The 21,094-nt window shown below is 41.8% G+C and overlaps 1 protein-coding gene across 1 annotated transcript in view; it reads left to right on the top strand.

Annotated features, from left to right (window-relative positions):
- POLDIP2 (DNA polymerase delta interacting protein 2) overlaps positions 1-21,094 on the top strand; it is a 1,361,368-nt gene that overhangs the window by 961,405 nt on the left and 378,869 nt on the right. The window contains exon 9 of the mRNA XM_044054380.1: positions 3,809-3,934. Coding sequence (XP_043910315.1) covers positions 3,809-3,934 — 126 coding nt within the window. The remainder of the gene's footprint in view (positions 1-3,808; positions 3,935-21,094) is intronic.

The raw sequence follows: 21,094 nt of genomic DNA, 5'->3' as shown, positions 1-21,094 counted from the left end.
TCTGGGTATCTAGTGCTAGGCATCATGGAATGTGGGGTGGACTCGAGCCAGTATGCAGCTCTCGAGCTTTTGAAGATGGCCGAGTTGGAGCCGAGGATCGGCTCCAAACCCAACCAGCAAGAAAGAAGGCGAGAAGAAGACAACTAACGTGGAACGTTATGGTAGGTACATAACTTCTTTTTACAGACAACTTGCTTTCTCCTTTCCCAAGTTATCTTTCCCCTGCAGTGGTGTTAACTATGGAGTTATCATGTTTAAGTAATGGGGTTGTGGAGGATACCCCCACTATGTAAAATAAATGTCCAGGCTCAACTTTCTTAGACAGCTTTGGAGTACTTTACATAAAATGGATTTAACCCTACCGATTTTATAACAGGCTCATAGGATCATGATTCAGTGAAACTCTACCAGAACAAACAAGAACCACTGGGGTAAGTGAGAACCAGGAAGCAGGGGGCAGACAATGCATCGGTTACATGTAGAGTTGAGGGATATGATTTTGGATGACTCCTTTCCTTAAGAACATCTAGTCTTCATTTTTATAACGTGCAGCTGGCTGCACTGAATATAAGTGGGTTTAGTTTTTAGCTCATTTTGAATGTTGAGAAATTATTTGTCTGTGATAGCTGATGACAGAATTCAGTAATTTGTCATGAGATGCAGAATGTTTGACATACAGCTGAAGAGGTGTGCATATATTTATTTGAAAGTGTTGTCCTAGATAGACTGATTAAACAAGTGGAAGTTTTAAATTATTACACGTTATGTATCATTCAGCATCGTAGAAAGACTAAGTTTCTTCAGAGAAAAAAAAAAAAACAAGTGTGGCAGTAACACTGGACATAGTTTATGTGCACCATGTGGGTACAGTTGTTTTTCTCTGCTTAATTTTTGCACATACTACATCTGAATCAGTTTTACTGAGTGTGTATGGTATTTATAGATTCTTTTTCTAGCTTGGTCTGTATGTACAATTTGTCAAATTTTAAAGCTTAGTTGAAAAGGAGGGAAAAGAGAAAAACAACTAAACAGATAATATGACAAACATTTTGTAGGCTTAGAGAGTATATGAATGGCAGACAATTTGAGCTTCATAAAGGTGATTTCAGCAAATAGACTTGGAGTGTCACAGCAGTTTGTAGTACAACTTGGCTGCTTACGTTGCTTCTTTACCTGGTAACTGATTTTTCTTAGGTTTATGATTTGCAGCACTCCTGCAAGAAAGTTATCTTGCTGTTGCAAGTTCTCTGACCCCCTAAAGTCTTTGTCTGGGACTGTGCCTTAATCCCAGACAGTATCAAAAGAATAAATCTGCTCCAAGTTCTCAGTCGGCTGGAAGCTGTTTGTGTTTTGTTATTGTTGAAGTCCAGAATTGGAAATTTTAATGAATAAAATGTTTTCTTGTCTATGACCGTGTTTACCATGGTGTCTAGAAATGTATTTATCTCCAAGGTCCCTACTACTTACTGACCATTACCCAGTTTAGTGGGTTACATTAGGCACAACAAAAAGTGAGGCAGTATGTCAGTTTTCATTCCAGTTTAGCTTCTTCGCCTTATTTTCTTTTAGGCCAAGTCCCCAGCTTGCACAGACAGAAATACTCCACCTTCCTGGGTAAATAGAATACATATTAACATTTTTCTGTTTTTTGGGGTTTTTTTTTCTTCTATAGATTGGTTGACCTGCATTTTTAGAAGGATCAGAGAGAAACAATTTACCATTAAGTTAGTGGTATTGACAAGGGTATGGGTTACTGTTTCTTCAGTTTTCTTTGCATATACATGTGCTAGTTTCAGTTGGCACTTGGAAGAGTGCAGTGTACAGTGGCATTTGAAAGCCTCCTACAAATATGCAGAATTCTAGGAAGGCTGACTTTATTTTGTAGAATGGAATAGTCATGCCTTTGACTCCATCTCTCGTATGCATCCAGTATCGCTATTCAGAATGTTGAAATGGTTGTTTGTTTTCTGGAGACAGAGCAGCATACTGTAGCCTACTATTATATTTGCTGTTATTTTTCTGTTTTCTGAATGCTGACAGAATAGCAGCTTTAAATTACATACCTACTTTGTCTATTTCCACATTTTTACTTTTTCCTTGCAGTGCATTTTTATGCTTCGTTCTGTTTATAACCTGCTGGATTGTGCTTGCAGTATCCACTACCCTGGGGCAGATTTGTTGTCTCCTTGTCCCTTTGTACGCTTTTTGTGGCTTTAGCTTAATCAGTGGTGTAACATGAGCATGCAGAGTTTAATATCCAGCTCCATCCATCTTCTCTGTACATAGTCTGTCTTGATGATCTGTAACTTTCTCTGTCCGTGTGTGTGCTGTCTTCACCATAAGTGCATGCACTGTGCTATCTAGCTGTTTTGATTTATGTATTATACTAATCAGTCGGGCAGAGAAGGTGGCAGTTACCCCAACCCCTGTCCTCTCACATTGAGAATGCAGTTTAATTTCCAATTTTTGGGTGTGGTGTCTACCAGCTGACCTTTTTCCTTTTATTTAAATTGTTAATCCATTAAATAGTGAACTTGCTCCTCATATAACTTTTTTCATCCTTGATCTTAGCACAGAGGAAAAGAGTACAGACATATGGAAGGTGCCCCTTATGTAACCTTTTTTTATCCCTTGTCCTATAAACAAATGAATACATACCTATGTGGAAGGCTTAAAGTTCCTGAACAACACGTGTACTAGAGGCAGGTGAAACTTGGAGTATCCATAGCAAACTTGTACAGATACCAGGAAAATTGAAAACTGCATGTAGTAGAGTGAGGCAAGAGGGCACCTTCAAGCTGAAGTTTTAAAGCAAAAATGTTAAATGAGCCATTTTGCCACTGTGTTTGAAGAAACATTTGGGGGTCAGTGTTCGGTATTTGTATTTGTCATTGTTATGGCATGGCAAAGTGATAGATTTTTGCCGCCGCTGTGTTGTGTATGACCATATTCTGTGTTTGATTTAGCCTTTGAGAAGGGAAAGACAGAAGGAATGCATGCATCTTAGTGGTGGTACCTATGATAGTGATTTTTGCACTCCAGATTTAGATTTGTACACACACACACACACACACACACACACACACACACACACACACACACACACACACACACACACACACAGCCAACATGTTGCAAACAGGAGATGAATACCTCATTGTTCACTTACTGTTGAGTAGCATTGTTGCTTTCTGGGGTAGTTGTAAAAGAGATGCAAGTAAAATAATGAGCAGAAGTCCCAGGAAATTTGTAATTACACTGGTTGCGTTCTGTGCACTTGTGGCTAAAACACAAAGCAGATTTTTTTTAATTGCCCAGTTTATCTGACAAGATCAGTAAATTAGTGTTTTCTAATCTTTGCTGTTAACATTGTATAATTTCTTTTACATGCATGTCTGTATTTTTGGTAGAAGGAAGGCACAGAATTGTATGCATAAAATCATTTCAGGGAGAGAATGAGGGATGTAGGTGACATTTTTATTTATTCCCATGAAAACTGTCTCCTAAGTGTTTTAAGCACGTGTTCCTTGGGGAAACTGTCTTCAGTCCTGCACAGAAAGACCCAACTCCCACACACACAAACATCAGTAGTGCATTGCTACTTGCCCAGTGTGGTGGATTCTTCGGTCATTCATTAAATCATCTGAAATGCATGTTGTGGAAAGGAGGCAAGATTTCTGCATTTCCTGTTGAGAAAGACCCTGCCATAGGAAGATTTGAAAGTTGATGTGTTTGGCACTTTCATGCGTTTTTGTGATGGTAGATTAACACAGACTAATTCTGTACATTGTCATTTTTCCTGTATCAGTGGCGATATTGCATACGACTTGAGAACCTCGGAAATGAAGTGGTACAGTTGCGGGAACGACACTGGAGAATTTTTAGTTTGACGGGAACTCTAGAAACTGTACGAGGAAGAGGAGTGGTAGGAAGGGTGAGTGTATGGCCACTTTGTTTTGAGCAGGAGTTGAAAACTGTGTATGTTTCCATGAAATATTAAGACTTCATGGCCATTTTGTAACTACCAAGTTCTTTTTTATGCAGTGTCATAAAAATAACTGATTCACTTTTGTTTTATTTTTTTTTTAATTGTTCATATGTCTAATATGAGCAACATAAATGTTCTATACTTTCTGTTTCTAGAACAGTAATTAATTTGCCATCCTGATGACTTTGCTATGACTAATCAAAACTAGATGTGGTCAGTTTTCTAGCTTCTCAACTTCTAGTAATGTATAAGTTTGTTTTACGGAGGTGTGTGGTAAATCAGTTGCTAGATGCTCACGTTACAGAAACTACATTTTTAAATTACCTTAAAATACAGAAGTAAATTTGTCTCTGACCTTAAGTGATTTGGGTCTGTCAGTGTTCATCATAAGGATCTCTGCATTATAAACCTCTATCCTTGGAAATTAGCAGATGTTCATCTGCTGGTTGGTGTGGCTTCGAGAGCTTTCACAGACATCTCCTAGAAGCCCAACTCCTCCACCTCAGACATAAAGATTTGTACAGCTTTAAAAGAGAGAGAGAACAATATTTTTTAATTTTTGGTTGTTAATATGTTTTGTCTGTTGCATCTCTTTGGGAACTGTTATTTGGCTTTCATTGTTTGATTACGGACTGTTGGGTGATGCGACTGTTGAAACTTGTACTTAAATTGAAATGGACTTTCGGAAGTCCTGGACATCCCCGAAAAAGTGTTATAATAAGTGAGAATGCATAAAGTAGATTCTGACAGAGTTTTCATTTGCAGTGCCTCTTCTGTAGTAGAAGAACTCCAGGTTTCACTGAGTAAGAATTGTGTTTTCATGAGAAAGACCAGAGCTGGATCATTGTCAAATAAGGCCATAAGAAAGGTAATGGACCCAGCCCCCTTATCCATTCCAGTGTCTTGTTACTTGGTTTCCTCCAACTATAAATAAACACTGTTCAAAGTTGCCAGGGTTCACACTGTTTTCTTGTTTACTTTATACTAATAATTTCTGCAGTAGCCTTAGTTATACGAGTTATATCCGGATGAGGATGTAACAGCCGTTCAGCCTCTGAAGCATCTGGGCACCTGTGTACTCAAACTGACAAGCAGCTTGAACTGAGCTGACTAAGACAAGTTTGAGCGAGAAGCCCTTCATATCTTTACTGATTCAGAAGAATACAATCCTCTGAGGCTTTCGAGGATTGATGGTTGACTTGTTCTTTGCTTTGCTGGTCAGATAAGTTCCCTTTTGTGTGTGTGTGGGGGGGTTCAATGTCTTAATTTTGTTAATGTTTTAGTACTTTCCTTTTCAAGGAAGTTAGGAATGTTGTGTTTTTAGTGGACTGTCTTGAGGCCAACATACTTTCTAAATGGAGAACTTTTTTTTCTCTAAGTAAACAAAAACGTTTTTGGGGGTGGGGGGTATTTTTCAAGTTGGTGTAGTGTTTTAAAGCATCTTTTACTGTGTTTTTTCTTGTCTACCAGTACACAAAAGTTACTTTTAGTGTTCATTACCAATTGCTGCTTGTCTTCAGGAAAGAGGCACCATTTTCGGCTTGACCACAGAACAGATTACCAGTCCCACGGTAAGCCATTCCAGCCACAGAAGGAAAAAGGTAAGCAAACAGCCTTTGCCACCACTGCAGGCTAGCAGTTTGCCTCAGCCCACAGGTTTACTCTGCTACGGCCATTTGTTGTACCTCAGACTACTCATCTTTTAACCCTGATCCCTCTGGTGTACCACCTACAGCCGCTATGGGCTAATGGTTAGCTATGCTGTCTGCACCTGTTGGGGTCCCCTCAGTGAGCAAAGGAGAGCCACTCCTGTCGGTCCTAGGAGAGGGAACAGGGAAGGCTTCTCTGTGTCAGAATGCAGTACCTGCCCCTGGGGAAGTGGCTGCTGCCATTAGTAACATGGGTGACCCCATTTTTCATGTCAAAACGTAGTAGAAAACCAAACATGTACTGCCACCTCCTCAAATTTCTTTGGATAGGAGTAGTTTACTGTGTCTGGCTCAAGGTTGAATTCAGGCAGTTGATCCTTCTTGTAAAGTAGTTTCTGATAAAAGAAAGTGGGATTCTTCTTTCCCGAAGAAACTAAGGATTCTAAATTTGAACAAGAAGATGCAGGGATGGATGCAGGTTTTTTCCTCAGATTTCTGATTCAAAATCTGGAGACTTCAGTTTCTGATTCTCCCTGGGGGGGGGGGGTTCTGTTTCTTAGAAACTGTTGCTAGTGTGTGTCAGTGTTTTCATTGGTAGAAAGTTTTTCCAGAACCTGCACCCATTCTTGTGTGCTTTAGAGGATATGTGTGTATAACTGCCTGCAATTTTCCTGACTGCCAGCTGCACCTAAAAAGGCAGATAGGATACGTAACGTTCCTCAGTCTTTTGGCTGTTCCCAAACCTGACCCAGATATAGCTTTAGTTGAACCCAAATGCAGCTAAGCAGTTATTTAATTCCAGTTCTACTCTTTCTGATAAGGATGGGAAATTTATTGATAAGTATGGGAAAAAGTGTATACTTCTGCAACTGACTTTGTCATTCTCTTACATTAGTTTGTTCACACAAATTGTGAATTTGAGGAATGTTTTATCTGTAGTTTTGTCTTTTGAGGAAAAAAAAGTCTGCTTTAAATAACGTGGTTTCTTCTGTTGCACATGTCCCTCCTCATTCTTTTGTAGTGTGTGTACGACTCTGTTAATACTTCTAGAGCTGTGGCCACTGGTGCTATTTTGATGAGATTTGCATGGCTGGATTCTCAGAACCTTTCAGATGATACAAGTGAGATTTCAATTTTTCCCTTGGATAGAAATTTAGTGTTTGGCTTCTCTGCTGCAGAGGTGGTCAGAAAGTGTGATGAAAGCGGCAGGCTGATCCAGGGAATCTCTAGATTTTCAGCCTTCCTTTTCCAGGTTGTCCAAGGGATTTTCTATCTCCTCATCCAGTTTTGGCAAAAACAGAATAAACGGTCTCAAAATTTGGGTGAACATGCATGTAAGAAGAAATGGCAAGGGGGTTCCAAAAAAGTCTTCATTTTCCCAAAATCAAAGATAGTCTAAGTCTGAATGATTATTTAAAAGACCTTTTGACCCCCTCCCACCCTGGCCCCTTTTTTCCCCCGGAAAGTCTGAATCTCCATTTTTCTCTTTGGAAACAGATTTTCCCAGATAAATGGGTTCTGCAAATCATTCATTTTGGTTGCAGATGGCACTGGGTGAAAATTCCAGATCAGACCGTTTCCCCTGTTCATCGCATGCAGTCCCAAGGTGTGACGGAATTGGATGTCCTTCTATTGTAATATACAAAAGCTGTTAAGTACTGCTAGTACATGAGATGTCGCACGAATGGCTGAGGGGAATGTCTGCCATAAAAGTGACGTCCGCACATGTAGTCCTCTGTATGCCACAGTCTGAACGCTATCTTCAATCAGATCTGTTCGCCCAAGTCATTTGCTGCTGGTCTACTTTTCAGATATGTGCCCCATTGGGTTTTTTCTTTTTTCTTTTGCTACTGCTTTCTGTTGTGAGGGTTTCATGTCATCCAGGAAAGGCAAGTTCTGCACAAGGATGGTCACGACTTCTCTCCTACGCACGACCATACATCTTGCTGTATTTGCCAGGCCTTCATTTTAAGACCCCACGTAGGCATCTTTCATCCCTTAAGATTTATTAGAAAATCAATGACTGAAGCAGTTAGCTAGGGACATTATGGGGACTTCTGTCAAGCCTGTGTTTAAGAGGAAACCCAAGAAGGCCGGGGTCTGAATCTTCAGCTGTGCCTTCTACCTCTGACTTCTCTCTCGAGGTTGATGAAGACCCGCAGGTTGGCTCTGGTTCTTCAGCTGGTACCACATTTGACGCTGTCAAGGAGTCCACCTTAGGCACGTCCTTGAAGGCCATGCAGACATCCACAGCGGTTGGTCAGGGGACCCAAGGCTATTTATTTCGGAAGGCCCTAGGTGGTATCCATCAGGTACTAGTTAGGGAGGATATTCCCACTAATGTTATTGAGTGCAGGTCTGCGTCATGTCCCTCGACTTTCCGTCAGGTTGTCAGACTGAAAAACGAGCAGAAAACCAAGCACATTTCTGCACCTAAGACTCCACAATCAGACTGGGAAACTTTCTCAAGGCTTGCTTAATGCAGTCATGGATCTTAAGCCTCCTTAAGCTGATCCTTTTTCTCCTTTAACTTCTTCCCCACTCGAGAGTTAGGGTGCTGGAATCTTCTAAGGATGAGGGTTCTTCTGAGGATTCTTCACAGGATGAATCATTCTCATATTCCACTCAAATTCCATCCCCCGTTGAATATGCTTCCTGTGAGGAAGAGTCAAATGGCACAGATTCACCAGTGGAAGAGATCACATTTGGGGCAACCTTAGCTAAAATGACAGAATTCTTAAACTGTGACTGCTCTCCGGTTTCTGATGTGCAGAAAAAATATTATGAGCTTTTAAAATGGATTTTCCTTCCCATTCTGTTGTACTTCCAGTCTTACCAGCCTTTTTGAATGCTTTTTCTTCAGCATCCAAGACCCCAAATTATAAAGCCCATGCCCCTAAAAGGCCTGATTGGTTTTATAAAGTGCCAGAAAACTGTAAATTTCTGTACAGATATCCTTCAGCAGATCCTGTAGTGGTTTCCATTGCTTCTGACAAAACATCCAGGATATTGCCATCTACCAGTCTTTCTCTTGTCTGATGAGAGCAGTACTATGGAAAAAATAGGGAAAAAAAGTTTATACTTCTGGCAGCTTAGCTTTCTGTGCTATAAATTACCAAACCCATATGACCAGATGTGCTTTGGCTCTTCTTTCTCAAGCCTATCAAGTAGTTTCTCACCTCCCTGATAAAGCTCTACTGATGTTTCTTTTAGGAATTTCTTCTCAGGTAGCTTATCACTCCATTAAATGCAGCTATGATGCAGCAGAAGCGTCTTCCAGTGCAGTTGCATCTGGCTCTGTTCTTGGGAGATATTCATGGCTGAGGCTTCAACCACTTTCAGATGATATCAAAGTAAAATTAATGGATGCTCCTTTAGACAGCAGTATTTTGTTTGGGGCTGCAGGTTTGTTTAAATCTTTGCAGGAGAAAGGCAAGGAACTACAGGACTTAAAAACATCTTTGTTTCACCTGTTCCCTAATTTGAGGAATTATCTCTCAAAGACTTCATTTGTTAGGAAACAAACTCACCTGCCCACTTCCAAAAGCAAAAAAGGAGGTAGGAGAACATCTCAATGTAAGACCTTCATCCAGGTCCTGCACAAAAGCAGCCCTTTCCAGACAAGTCAGTCTGTGACTACCACATTCACCTCAATCTTGTTCCTCTTTTTCGGTCTTTCCCTGTCTCTTCCAGTTTCAGAAACTGTTACTCAAGACTCATGGGTTCTTTCCGTTATTAAACAAGGGTACTTCATGGTCTGGAAAACTTTCTCCATTCATGGGCATTCCACAATCACCTCAAGACCAACTGTATACATTTCCACAGGCGCTTCAGGAGCTGCAGCGTCAGGGAACAATTCAAGTCCTTGTGCCCCTCAGGGGAAAAGATGTTCTTCATCTCACATTGCTGCAGTCCTGACACTTGGGTAGTCCGCTGTCCACGGTCGGCCCGAATATCAAAGTATAAGGCTGACGTCGGTCAGGGCGCATTTAACTGACGTCAGGACGTCAGGGTACAAATGCGCATGACCGGCGTCATATCCTCAGTCTTTTTTGCCGCATGGTCCGATGCAGAAGCAGCATTGCGAGTGCCGGTTGGCGTTCTGAGATTTTTCGATTTAGAAGTTTCAGACAGAGTTCAAAGTTGGCTAAGTACCCCGTTGGGGAATATTTTAGTTTTTCTTGCCTCAGTCATTTACGGATGTCAGAAAAAGTTAATAATTGCGTTTCTTGTGGGAAACAGATACCGCATAGAGATTATCATACTTTGTGTATTCCTTGCTTAGGGCCTGAGCACGACGTTGTTGGCTGTCGCTCTTGTGCTAGATTTAATAAACGCACTATAAAGAGAAGGTTGGATTGTGCAAGGTTAGTCTTTGGGAAGCGCTGCAATTATAAAATGCCGTCGGATGCTCCGGCCGCTTCTCAAGAAGCGAAAGGACAAGACAGTTAAGCCTAGGCTAGAAGAACCGTCTGTACCGGACGCCGGTTCTTTAGAGGTGACGGTGGAGCCGGTGGCCCCACGGAGATTTCTTTGTGTTCCCAGAGTGAGACCTTATTATTGCAAGATGTGGCCTCTCAGGAGGCAAGTCAGGCTGAGGGGGCTTTTCAGGTTACTATACTCCCTCCCTTCCTAAGGTGGCTAGGCCCTCTCCTTCTGTTTCTAAGGCTTCTCCCAGGGGCAGGCCAGGTTTAGCTTCAGTTGGTGTTACCCCTAGCTCTTCAGGTACTATGCCCAAGAAGCATATGCTTAAAATGGCAGAAGATTTGATTACTTTGATTAGGGGTTCTATGCCCCTCCTGCTAAGAGACCTAGGGTGGAGCCTGAGCTGGGGGTTTTGAGCAAGCTTCAGATGTTTCAGAGTCTTGCTGAAGACTTGCAGGAGTACTCTCCTTATTCTGATTCTGATGTGGATGATTCTACTCCTTCTGCTACTCCTCCTGAGGATTTTTCTTTTTCAGAAACTCTTCATTCCATGATGGAGCATTTTAAGTGGGAAGGTCAGGACTTCTCTGATTCCAGGAAAAGGCTTAGGAAATTTCTGTTTTTACCCCCGCATAGGCCTTTGGCTATACCTCCTGTTTTGGATGTAGTGGAAGATGTTTTTACAGAGGCTTCTCTTAATCCTGATTCTTTGCCTCCTGCTCCTGTTAAGCCGGATAGGTATTACAGGGTGCCTGAAGTTCACAAGTATCGAGTCCTAGGGCAGACCCAGAAACTGTTAGCCAGGGGCCTAAGGGTGTTAAGGCTTCTGTTGTTAAGAATCCGGTTCCTACAGATAAGGAGGCTAGGGCCTTGGATAGATGGGGAAAGAAAGTTTATACTTCTTCCACTCTTGCTATGAGGGCTCTGAATTGCCAGTTTCACATGTTGAAATACCAAAACTATCTCCTTTCACAATTGAAGTCTAAGGTTGATGCTCTGGCAGTAGGTATTGATTGTAAAGAGTTGCAAGATTTAGTACATGTTTCTGAACAGGTGGGTAAGCATTCTTTGCAATGTGGTTTTGATGCTGTACAGGCCTCGTCCAGGGTGGCTGCCACTGGGACTGTTCTTCGCAGGCACGCCTGGCTAAGGGATCAGAATTTGTCTGAACATGTTAAAACAAGGATTTTAGATGCTCCTTTACAATCTGACGTGTTGTTTGGTCCTCCTGTTGAGACAGTCTTAAAGAAAATGGAAGACAAGGCTAAGTCTATGCAGACTGTTAAAGATTTTTTGCAGGTCCAGCCTCCAAAGTTTAGTAGAAATTGGCCTACTAAGGGGTGGACCTATCCTTCTTATGATTCCCAGTCTAGGGGTAGATCTAGACGTGGTAAGGGCAGGGCTCAGGGCTCTTTCAGGCCTAGAACAGGGAGTTCTCCTGCACAGGCTTCGGGTGAGGGCAGGGGTCAGTCCTTTCGTAAGCAGACCCAATGACCTGCCTTTTCAGCTGCCAGAGCCTGCTCGTCTGGCAGCACCTTTGGGAGGAAGGTTGGCACTTTTCAAAGAAAATTGGAGTTTAATTACCCAGGACAGATGGGTATTGGATATCATACACCACGGCTACAGGTTTTATTTCCATACCTTGCCTCCTTTCAAAGACATGCCAGGCGTTCCTCCTCAACAAAGAATAGAGGCTCACAAACAGGTTTCTCTGTTGCTCCAACTAGGGGCCATACAGCCGGTCCCTCTGCCAGAAGTGGGCCTAGGATTTTATTCTCGCCTGTTCCTAGTACCAAAGAAGGGGAACACGTGGAGACCAATTTTGGATTTATCTATCCTCAACACTTATCTGGACATTCCCAAGTTCAAAATGTTGGCGTTGCAGCAGCTTTTACCTCTGCTGGGCAAAGATCATTGGATGGTAACTTTGGATCTCAAGGAGGCTTACCTTCATGTTCCTATCAGACTCAGTTGCAGAAAGTATCTGCGTTTCGAGCTGGGACTTCTCACTATCAGTTCTCTGCATTGCCCTTTGGCTTATCTACTGCGCCCAGAGTGTTCACGAAAGTTCTGGCTCCAGTGATAGCTTTCTTCAGACTAAAAGGAATACAGATCTATCCTTATTTGGACGACTGCCTAATTCTGGCTCAAGGACGGGAAGAGCTTCTTCGTCATTTGGAATATGTGATAGCAGTGCTAAGATGCCTAGGGTATTCTGTGAACGAAATAAAGTCCAGTCTAGTACCCTCTCAAGACATGTGCTTTCTGGGTGTGAGACTGAATACAGCAGCCCAGATGGCCTTTTTAACCCCGGACAAACAAAAGAGTCTATCCCTTTACTTCCATCAACTATCTCATCAGTCGGGCTGACTGCAAGGACAGTCCTTCAAGCCTTAGGGTTCATGGCATCTTGTATTCTGGTGCTTCCCAATGCCAAACTGCATATGAGGAAGCTACAATGGTATCTCAAAATGTATGGACACAGCACTGCCAGGATCTGGACACTGTCATTCAAATAATACCTTGCATTCAGAAGGAATTTTTGTGGTGGGCTCAGGAATGTCACCTAAACAAGGGACTCTCTGTGACCCGGCCAGAGGCAAGTCAGATTTTAACGACAGATGCCTCAGACAAAGCTTGGGAGCTCATCTAAATGGAAAGTGGATACAAAACAAGTGGCCTGTCAGACTACAACATCTACATATCAACATGAAGGAGATGTTAGCAGTCCAGTTTGCATTAATAGCTTTCAAGGAATTCCTTCTTCCAGGACAGGTGTTGATTCTAACAGACAACACAACTGTCATGTGGTACATCAACAAGCAAGGGGAGCATTCTTATCCTCTATGCAGGCAAGCAATGATTTTGTGGGAGACTGCTCTCAGTTTACAGCTCAATCTTCAGGCAAGGTTTCTGCCAGGAGCACAGAACTCCTTAGCAGGTGTGTTGAGCAGGCAATTATGGATCCCCACAGTGGAAATTGGATCCTCATGTATTTCAGAAATTGACAGTGTCATGGGGAACTCCAGACATAGATCTGTTCGCTTCTCCACTAAACCATCAGCTGCCAAAGTTTTGCACGAAAGGTTTCATCCCACAGCTTGGAGAGTGGATGCTCTTTCTTTCAATTGGAACAATCTTCATGTGTATGCCTTTCCACCTCTGCCTCTCCTCCCAAAGGTACTTCTGAAGGTCAGACAGGACAAGCCAAGGATGATTTTAATAGCTCCAGATTGGCCTCGACAGCACTGGTACCCATTACTAAGAAGTCTAGTCGGAAGCCTCCATGGCCTTTGCCTTCGATTCCACACCTGTTGTCACAGGAGGACAGCCATTTGCTCAATGTCAAGCTTCACTCTCTGCACCTAACAGCCTGGCATATTCTGTTTTGAACCATAATGGGCCTCCACTTCCTCAGCAAGTTTTGAATGTTATTTTGGAAGCTAGAAGGCCTAGTACAAGGAAAGTGTACGCTGATAAATGGAAGAGATTTTTATTTTGGAGTGCAGCAAAAGATTTTGATGTTTCTGAGCCTAATTTGTGTGTGGCTCTTAAATATCTTGCTGAGTTACTAGACAAAGGTTTGTTTTTCTCTTCTATTAAAGTTCATGCTGCAGCAATTTCAGCTCACTATGATTGCGACCCGCCATTGTTTTCTCATCCTTTGTTCAAGCAATTTCTTAGAGGGGCAAAGAATATAAGACCCCCACGAAGAGCTCCTACTCCTGCTTGGGATCTCAATTTTGTGTTGGAGAAACTCACTCTACAACCTTTTGAGCCTGCAGCTACTGCTGAGTTGAAATATTTATCATGGAAGACTGCTTTTTTGTTGGCCATTACCTCTGCAAGAAGGGTTTCTGAATTACAGGCCCTTATGGCAGTTGAGCCTTTCTTGATTTTCCATAAGGATAGGGTATCATTACGTACTAATCCTTCCTTTATGCCTAAGGTGGTTTCTAGTGTGGCTTTAAACCAGACTATTCATTTGCCTACTTTTTATGCAAATCCCCAAAATAAGGGGGAAAAGATTTTGCACACTTTGGATGTACACAGGCAGTTGCGTTATTTGGACTGAACTAAAGGGTTCAGGCAGTCTCAGCAGTTGTTTGTTTCTTTTGCTTTGAGTTCTCAGGGCAAGCCTGTGTCAAAACAAACTATTTCTAAGTGGATTGGGTTTTGCATTGCTTTCTGTTATTCCCATCATGGCAAGGAGGTTCCAGCTGGGATTAGGCCTCATTCCACTAGGGCTACTGCCACTTCAACAGCTTTTTTGAGGGGAGTGGCAACCAAGGATATTTTGGAGGCAGCTACTTGGAGTTCTGTGCATACTTTCTCTAGGCATTATCACCTGCCACTTTACTCTAAGTCCAGGGCTGGTTTTGCCACTGCGGTTTTGCAGGGCATTTTGGCAGCTCCTGCTTCCTTATAGTTAGCCATCCTCCCTTACCTCTGCTTTGGGATTCTACCCAAGTGTCAGGACTGCAGCAATGTGAGATGAAGAACATAGTACAGTTTTGTACCTACCATAAATGTAGATGTTCGAAGATCCACATTGCTGCAGTCAATTACCCTCCCTCCTTCCCCTCTGTAGTTGGAGGTGGTTGTGTGGGTTGGGTTGTACATTTTGTGTATATTGTATATATTGTCCATATAGTTAGTGCAAGGGTGGTTGGTTATTTGTTTGCTGTCTTTTGGTTTTGACCTTTATTTTTAAGGTCTTCTGACATCTGGGGCAAGAAAAGACTGAGGATATGACGCCGGTCATGCGCATTTGTACCCTGACGTCCTGACGTCAGTTAAATGCGCCCTGACCGACGTCAGCCTTATACTTTGATATTCGGGCCGACCGTGGACAGCGGACTACCCAAGTGTCAGGACTGCAGCAATGTTGGTCTTCGAACATCTACATTTATGGTAGGTACAAAACTGTACTTTTTTTTTTTACTCAAGGATGTTTCTCGTACCCAGGAAAGATGTCCCATGGAGACCCATTCTGGATCTTTCTCACCTCAATATTTTTCTGAAAGTTCCTACCTTCCGCATGCTGTCCTTGCAAACCTTGTTTCCTCTTATTCTTCCTTAGGCTTACATGGCCTCTCTGGAATCAAGTAAGCTTATCTTCATATTCCCATTCATCCCCTTTATAGTAAATTTTTACATTTCTGTATTGCTTCCTTGCAATGTCATTTCTCAACTTTGCCCTTTGGTCTTTCCACTGCCCCAAGGGTATTCATAAAATGCCTCACTCCAGTCATTGCTTACTGCAGACTTCAGTGCATCCAGGTTTACTCTTACCTGAAGAATCTGTTTGTAGCTCCTTGTCTAGAGACCCCGGAACAAAATCTATAGTTCACTGTTTTTCTTCTGCAAAAGTTGGAGTTCACACTAAATTTCAAGAAGTCCTTTCTTTCCCCTTCACAGGACTACATCTTTCTGGGGTGCAGGTTGCAGATAGATATGCTGTCATCTCTGCCTTCTCTTAAGCCAGGGAGTTTCTTAGGCTCCTGGGTTTCTAATATCCACCGTTCCCATGCTATCTCTAGCCAAACTTCAAATGATGAGGAAATTTCAGTGGTACCTGAAATCAGTTTTAATTCATCATGTACATCCACTGGAGTTGGTGGTTCATCTTCTCCCTTGTCTCGAAAAGGAACTTCTTTGGTGGATTCAGCAGATTTTCCTGTACCTCTTCCCACTTAAGAGTTTATAGATGCATCCGACCTTGGATGGGGAGCAACCTTTGCTTCCATGAAGGTACAGGGCCTTTGGTCTCTTTCTCAAAAGGAGGATCATTTAAGAGATGAGGTGTCTCATTTTAGCTCTTCAAGCCTTCCATCCTGTTTTCTGTCCAGGACCTCCTAAAACTTTTTACAGACAACACCACAGTTGTTCTGTTAAAAATTTTCTGTTACTAGCTTTGACTTCTGCCGGAAGGGTTTCTGAGCTTCAAGCCTTAAATGGCTTATCCACCTATTTTGATTTTCCATAAGGACAGGGTCTCTTTGCATAACAACCCTTCCTTTATGCCAAAGGTTGTGAATTAGTTGCATCTCAAACTATTCATTTGCCCACCTTTTTTTTTTTTTTTGCCTTCTCCACGATCCTCTAGTGAGATGATTTTACACCTTGGATGTACATGGACAACTCAAATTTTATTTGGATTAAAATAAGGCTATCAGGAAATCTGATCAGCTTTTTGCTTCTTTCTATCCCAGGGCTCTGGGATTGCCTGTTTCTACGCAGAGTATTTCCTCTTGGATTTCAAAGGCTATTTTTATTTTTTTCCAGGGGAAGAGCCTCCCTTTTGTGTTGAGACTCATTGTACTAGGTCTGTGGTTCTTTGGATGCTTTTTTTAAGGGTTTTGATACTAATTCCATTTTAGAAGCATCTACTTGGACTTCCTGTACATACCTTCACCAAGTATTACAAACTGGTTGGCATTTTCAGATTTGCAGCTGGTTTTGCAAGAGCCATTCTTGGTTTTCTAGAAAGCTCTTCTGGTCCTTCTTCCTCCCAGGTTTCCTCTTTGGTACTCTCCCTCATGTAAAGAATACTGCATTAGAATAGAAGGACGTAGAAGAGTTGTATAAAGTCTTACCATAACCATAGATGTCCTTCTCTTCTATGTTGCAGCATTCTGTCACTTCCTCCTTCTCCCTGGTACTTGCTTTTGTTCTGGATGTCTGATAACCTTCTTGTTTTCCTTAGGCTGGCATTCCTCCTGGGGCACTCAGTTCTGAGGATTGTATGTGCAGATGTTACTTATATGGATGATGTTCTCCTAAGCCATTCATGTGATGTCTCACGTGCTAGCGGTACTTAAAATCTTTTGTATACTGGCCGGACGTCAGGTCGCCCATGGTGGAGGATTCCCTCATATAAAGAATACTGCAAGATAGAAGAGAAAGACATCGATGGTTATGGTAAGAATTTACACATCTATTATTTCCTCCTTCCCAGGTGGGGAAGGGTCTTTATTCAAGTGTGTTCCATCAGAAGAAAATTTCTGGAGATTCTTTCCTATACCTGTGTGTGATGGGGCCCAAATTCAAAGTAATGTCACTTAACCTGTTAAGTCTTCTGCCTCTTTGAAGTTTCCTGGTAACACTAGACGTAAAATAAGCTTATCACATCCATATTCATTCACACTTCAGATGCTTGGCAAGGTTTTGTGTGTCTGGATCACATCAGTTCTATGCCTTACCCTTTTGTGACTATCCACTGCACCAAGAATGCTCACAAAGTGCCTAGCTTCTGTTAAAGCTCATTGCAGGCTACAAGTTAGCCACCTTTTTAACATTTTTAGATGACTTGCTTATCTTTGCAGAGTCTTTTTCAAAGTGTCAGGAATCGCTTTCTCTTGGCTGAGAGATGTCTTGCATAATCTAGGATTCCAGGAAAACATTCAAAAATCTTTCTTGACTCTGCACAATATTGTGCTCTTGGAATGTTAACTAGACACCTCGGCTCTTTGAGCTTTTCTTCACAGGAAAAAAAAAAACGATCTTTTAGATTTACTGCTAAGGTTTTCCACTCAGACTTTGTCATTGAGGGAATACCTCAAGATTCTGTGTCTTGTAGCATCTATGATTCTCATGATATCCCTGGCAAGACTTCACATGTGAAAGATACAGTACTGGAGTTTGTCAGAAGAGAAATCTTTTGGTGGAGAGAACAGATATCCTTAAATCCAGGTCTCCACTTCTCCCTCCGTGCTCCAAAGTAGTCAGTCACCACAGGTGCTTCGGACTTTGCTTGTGGAGCAGTTTCAAGAGGATTAAAAGTACAGGGCGTATGATACACCAAGAACAGATGCAAGCACATAAATATCAAGGAGATATTTGTCCAGATCAAGGCGCTCCACTATCTGAAACATCTTTGGTCCCTGGGACCATTTCATAATGGTTACAGACTATGCCACAGTCGTGTGGTACATCGACACAGGGGAACCAGTTTCAACCCACTTTACAGTCAGCAAACAAAGGGGAGCCAGGTCATACCCCCTTTACAGACTGGTCATATTAGCTCGGGATATAGCTTCACAGCACAGTCTCACACTACAGTCATCCTATATTCAATCAGAGTAAAATTTTGTGGCAGACAAGCTAATCAGGGCAGGGCAAGACTATCATGGATAGAAAGAATGGGGGTCTTTCAAGGCTTGCTCTATTTGTTGGGAGTTTCAAAAGTAGACCTATTTGTCTCTTCTGTTAACAGTCAACTGGAAAGATTATGTTCTAGGGCTGCATGCAAGAAAGACTGGAAGACAGATGCCTTTTCTTTTCCTTGGACAGGAATGTTCCTGAATGCTTTCTTACCCTTTCCACTAATAACCAGGGAACTTCTGAAAGTAGAAAAGGAATCCCCAAGATCATTTTGGTGGCTCCCTTCTGGCCTGGGCAACTGTGGTTCTCCCTCCTTTTGGAAATGGCCAGGGGCAATTGCCTCAAGCTTCCTCATAGACTGGATCTACTCAAACAAGAGCAGGTGCGTTTCATGCACCCTGACATCAATCATCTTTTATCCAAGAGTTAGAGAGGTGTGAAACTGTGCCTAACTAGGTTTTCATTAAAAATGAAGGCTTAATTCTTTCATTTCTGCATAACTATTTAAGTTGTACTTGTAGTGACTTGTGTGTTAATATTACTTTGTACTTTTATGGGTTTTGTTTGTTCTGGGACCTTAGTCTTGTATTTTAATTTGCAGCTGTGGAAAGATTGTGTTTCTACAGTATTCTGCATTTCTGTTTCCACAAGTAGAATTACTTGTAAAAGCTATCCATTTGTTTTTTAAACCCTGCTTTGGCCATAGTGTTGTAGTTTAATTCACATCTGTATACTACTACCAGATTTGATCCTTAGTCATTTATTACTGATTTTTTTCCATAAACTGGTAAATTTCTGCATAGTCTGTTGCCTAATGTAGAAGTTCAATATTGAGAGAATAGTCTCTGTTCCTGTTTGTACTTCAGTGCTTTCATATTCTGCTTATCATTTGCCTGCTTAAAGTTGCACTCCCACTAACACATGAAGCTGAAGTTTCTGGAAAAATTCCAATATTAGCTTAATTTGATTGGATGCCTCTAGACTGCTTGAAAAACTTTCCCAACCCTCACCCATTTGCTGTGATGGTTTTGTAAGGCCTGTGTCAAGTCTCTCCCTCCCCTCATTGGTGGTCACTGTTGTGTAAGCCATGTATTTATTCTTCCTGCCATTTTCCATAGGTCCATGATACTGAGTACTCATCCAACAAGCCAGTATTGCTCTTGAGTAAACCTGCTTTACTACACATCATCTCCTGCCCATGTTCCTAGAGGTCAGCAAAGCTTGGTGTCCTAGCCTGCATTCCATAAGATTTTTATTTATTTATTTTTTTTAACTTTTAACCAATGCCATCCAGGCAAAGTTAAGTAAATTTGATGCTAAATCGCACTTGCTTAACTTATTTTGGCTGATCACTACCGTTTCTTGCCTTTGTGTGTATTTCACTGTATTTTTTGTATGTATAAAAAAATGTTGTTCTTGTCACTATTACTGCTGTAAGACTGTCTTGAAATCACCTTAAGTAACAGATTTTCAGCCATCTGTTTAATTGGTTTGTGGTAGCATTGCACTTGTGGGTCTCTTCTACAGTATTTTTACATTAGGAGGACTGGATTTATTCATTCTTGTGGCAGGAGGTGCTTGCTTGGTCTGTCTGAAATGGGAAATGCACAAAAGAACTTGTAGTGTAGTCATTTACTGGCCACAGGGCTTATTAGTTGTGTTTTTTTTTTTTGTTCTGCTATAAATGGGTCAGTGGTGCGTGGTGCACTATATAGTAGCAAACACTTAGAAAGCAAATTTTCTCAGTAGAACGGACCATAAAACCATACTCTGTAGATACAGAGCAAATACCTTGTGCACTGATAAGCTCAGAGCAGCTAATGGCAATACCTATATATTTATTAGAATTCAGTATTGTGTAAGCATTAACGTTGGAAGAATTTAATACCATTAAGCATAATGTGCCCCAGTAAAACACCCTTATTAGTCTGCAGCTCACCAGTGAAAGGACTGGACAATGTGGGTATGCAATTTCCTAACTTCTCTGTAGCCAGCTTGGTGAATATGGGCATCTTTGAGACAATGTAGTAATTGTCTCTTGTTTACCAACAACCACTTATTCCTTAAAGAAGCAGACACTGTCTGCGAGAAGTGTACTCAGACATTGGAAGGCTAAACTCTCGCATACAGGTGCACGTCAAGTTGTCCCACATACATAGCACCCACTTCACGTAGCACACACAGACTAATTTATGCTTCCTAAACAAAGTTTTCAAATCTGTGCCTCAGCAAGCCCAGAAGAACTCCAAGGGGGAAAAAAACACACTCACTCTCAGTGGAGCTCGAAACACTAAGCCCCTAAGACAAGCAAACATGCTTCCTAGGGCTGTTGTCATAGGGGACTGTATTGTAAGATATATACTGATACCCCTCTAACCAGGCTGAACAAGGAGACGATAACTGGCAGTTACTTGTTTGGAACCAGGATCTGCCAAATCACACATGCACTCAAGTCATTACAGCACAGGTATCAGTATGATACCATCATAGACCATTTAGGTGTAAATGACCTGAGATGTACCTCCCTAGACTAAATATAGTGAGAGACATTATGGAGCTTTCAGATTGTCTCAGGCTGGTATGAGCCTAGCATTGAGCAGCATATTGCCATCACCAAGGATATTGCCACAGTTTGAACAAAAAATGATCAATTTCAACAACTGGCTGTCTTTCTGACATTATTCTGAACGGATCCAGTATTTGTCAGCTTGAGAGAATATGGTTAACGGACCCCTTAACTTTACCAAGGATGGTCTGCACCTTTCCCCTCTAGGCTTTTGAGTACTGGTTCAAATGTTATCCACCGTCAAAGTGCCTATTTTAAGCAATGCAAGATTGACAAACATACTGACATAGCAAAATCAACTCCACTGAACCTCAGGGTGTTGCCGCTTAATGCCAGGAGCCTAAAAAAAAAAACTTCACT

Source organism: Protopterus annectens, chromosome 13.part0, assembly GCF_019279795.1.
Source record: "Protopterus annectens isolate FY-2018-M chromosome 13.part0, PAN1.0, whole genome shotgun sequence".
Classification (NCBI taxonomy): domain Eukaryota; kingdom Metazoa; phylum Chordata; order Ceratodontiformes; family Protopteridae; genus Protopterus; species Protopterus annectens.
This window is presented reverse-complemented; position numbering and strand designations above follow the sequence as displayed.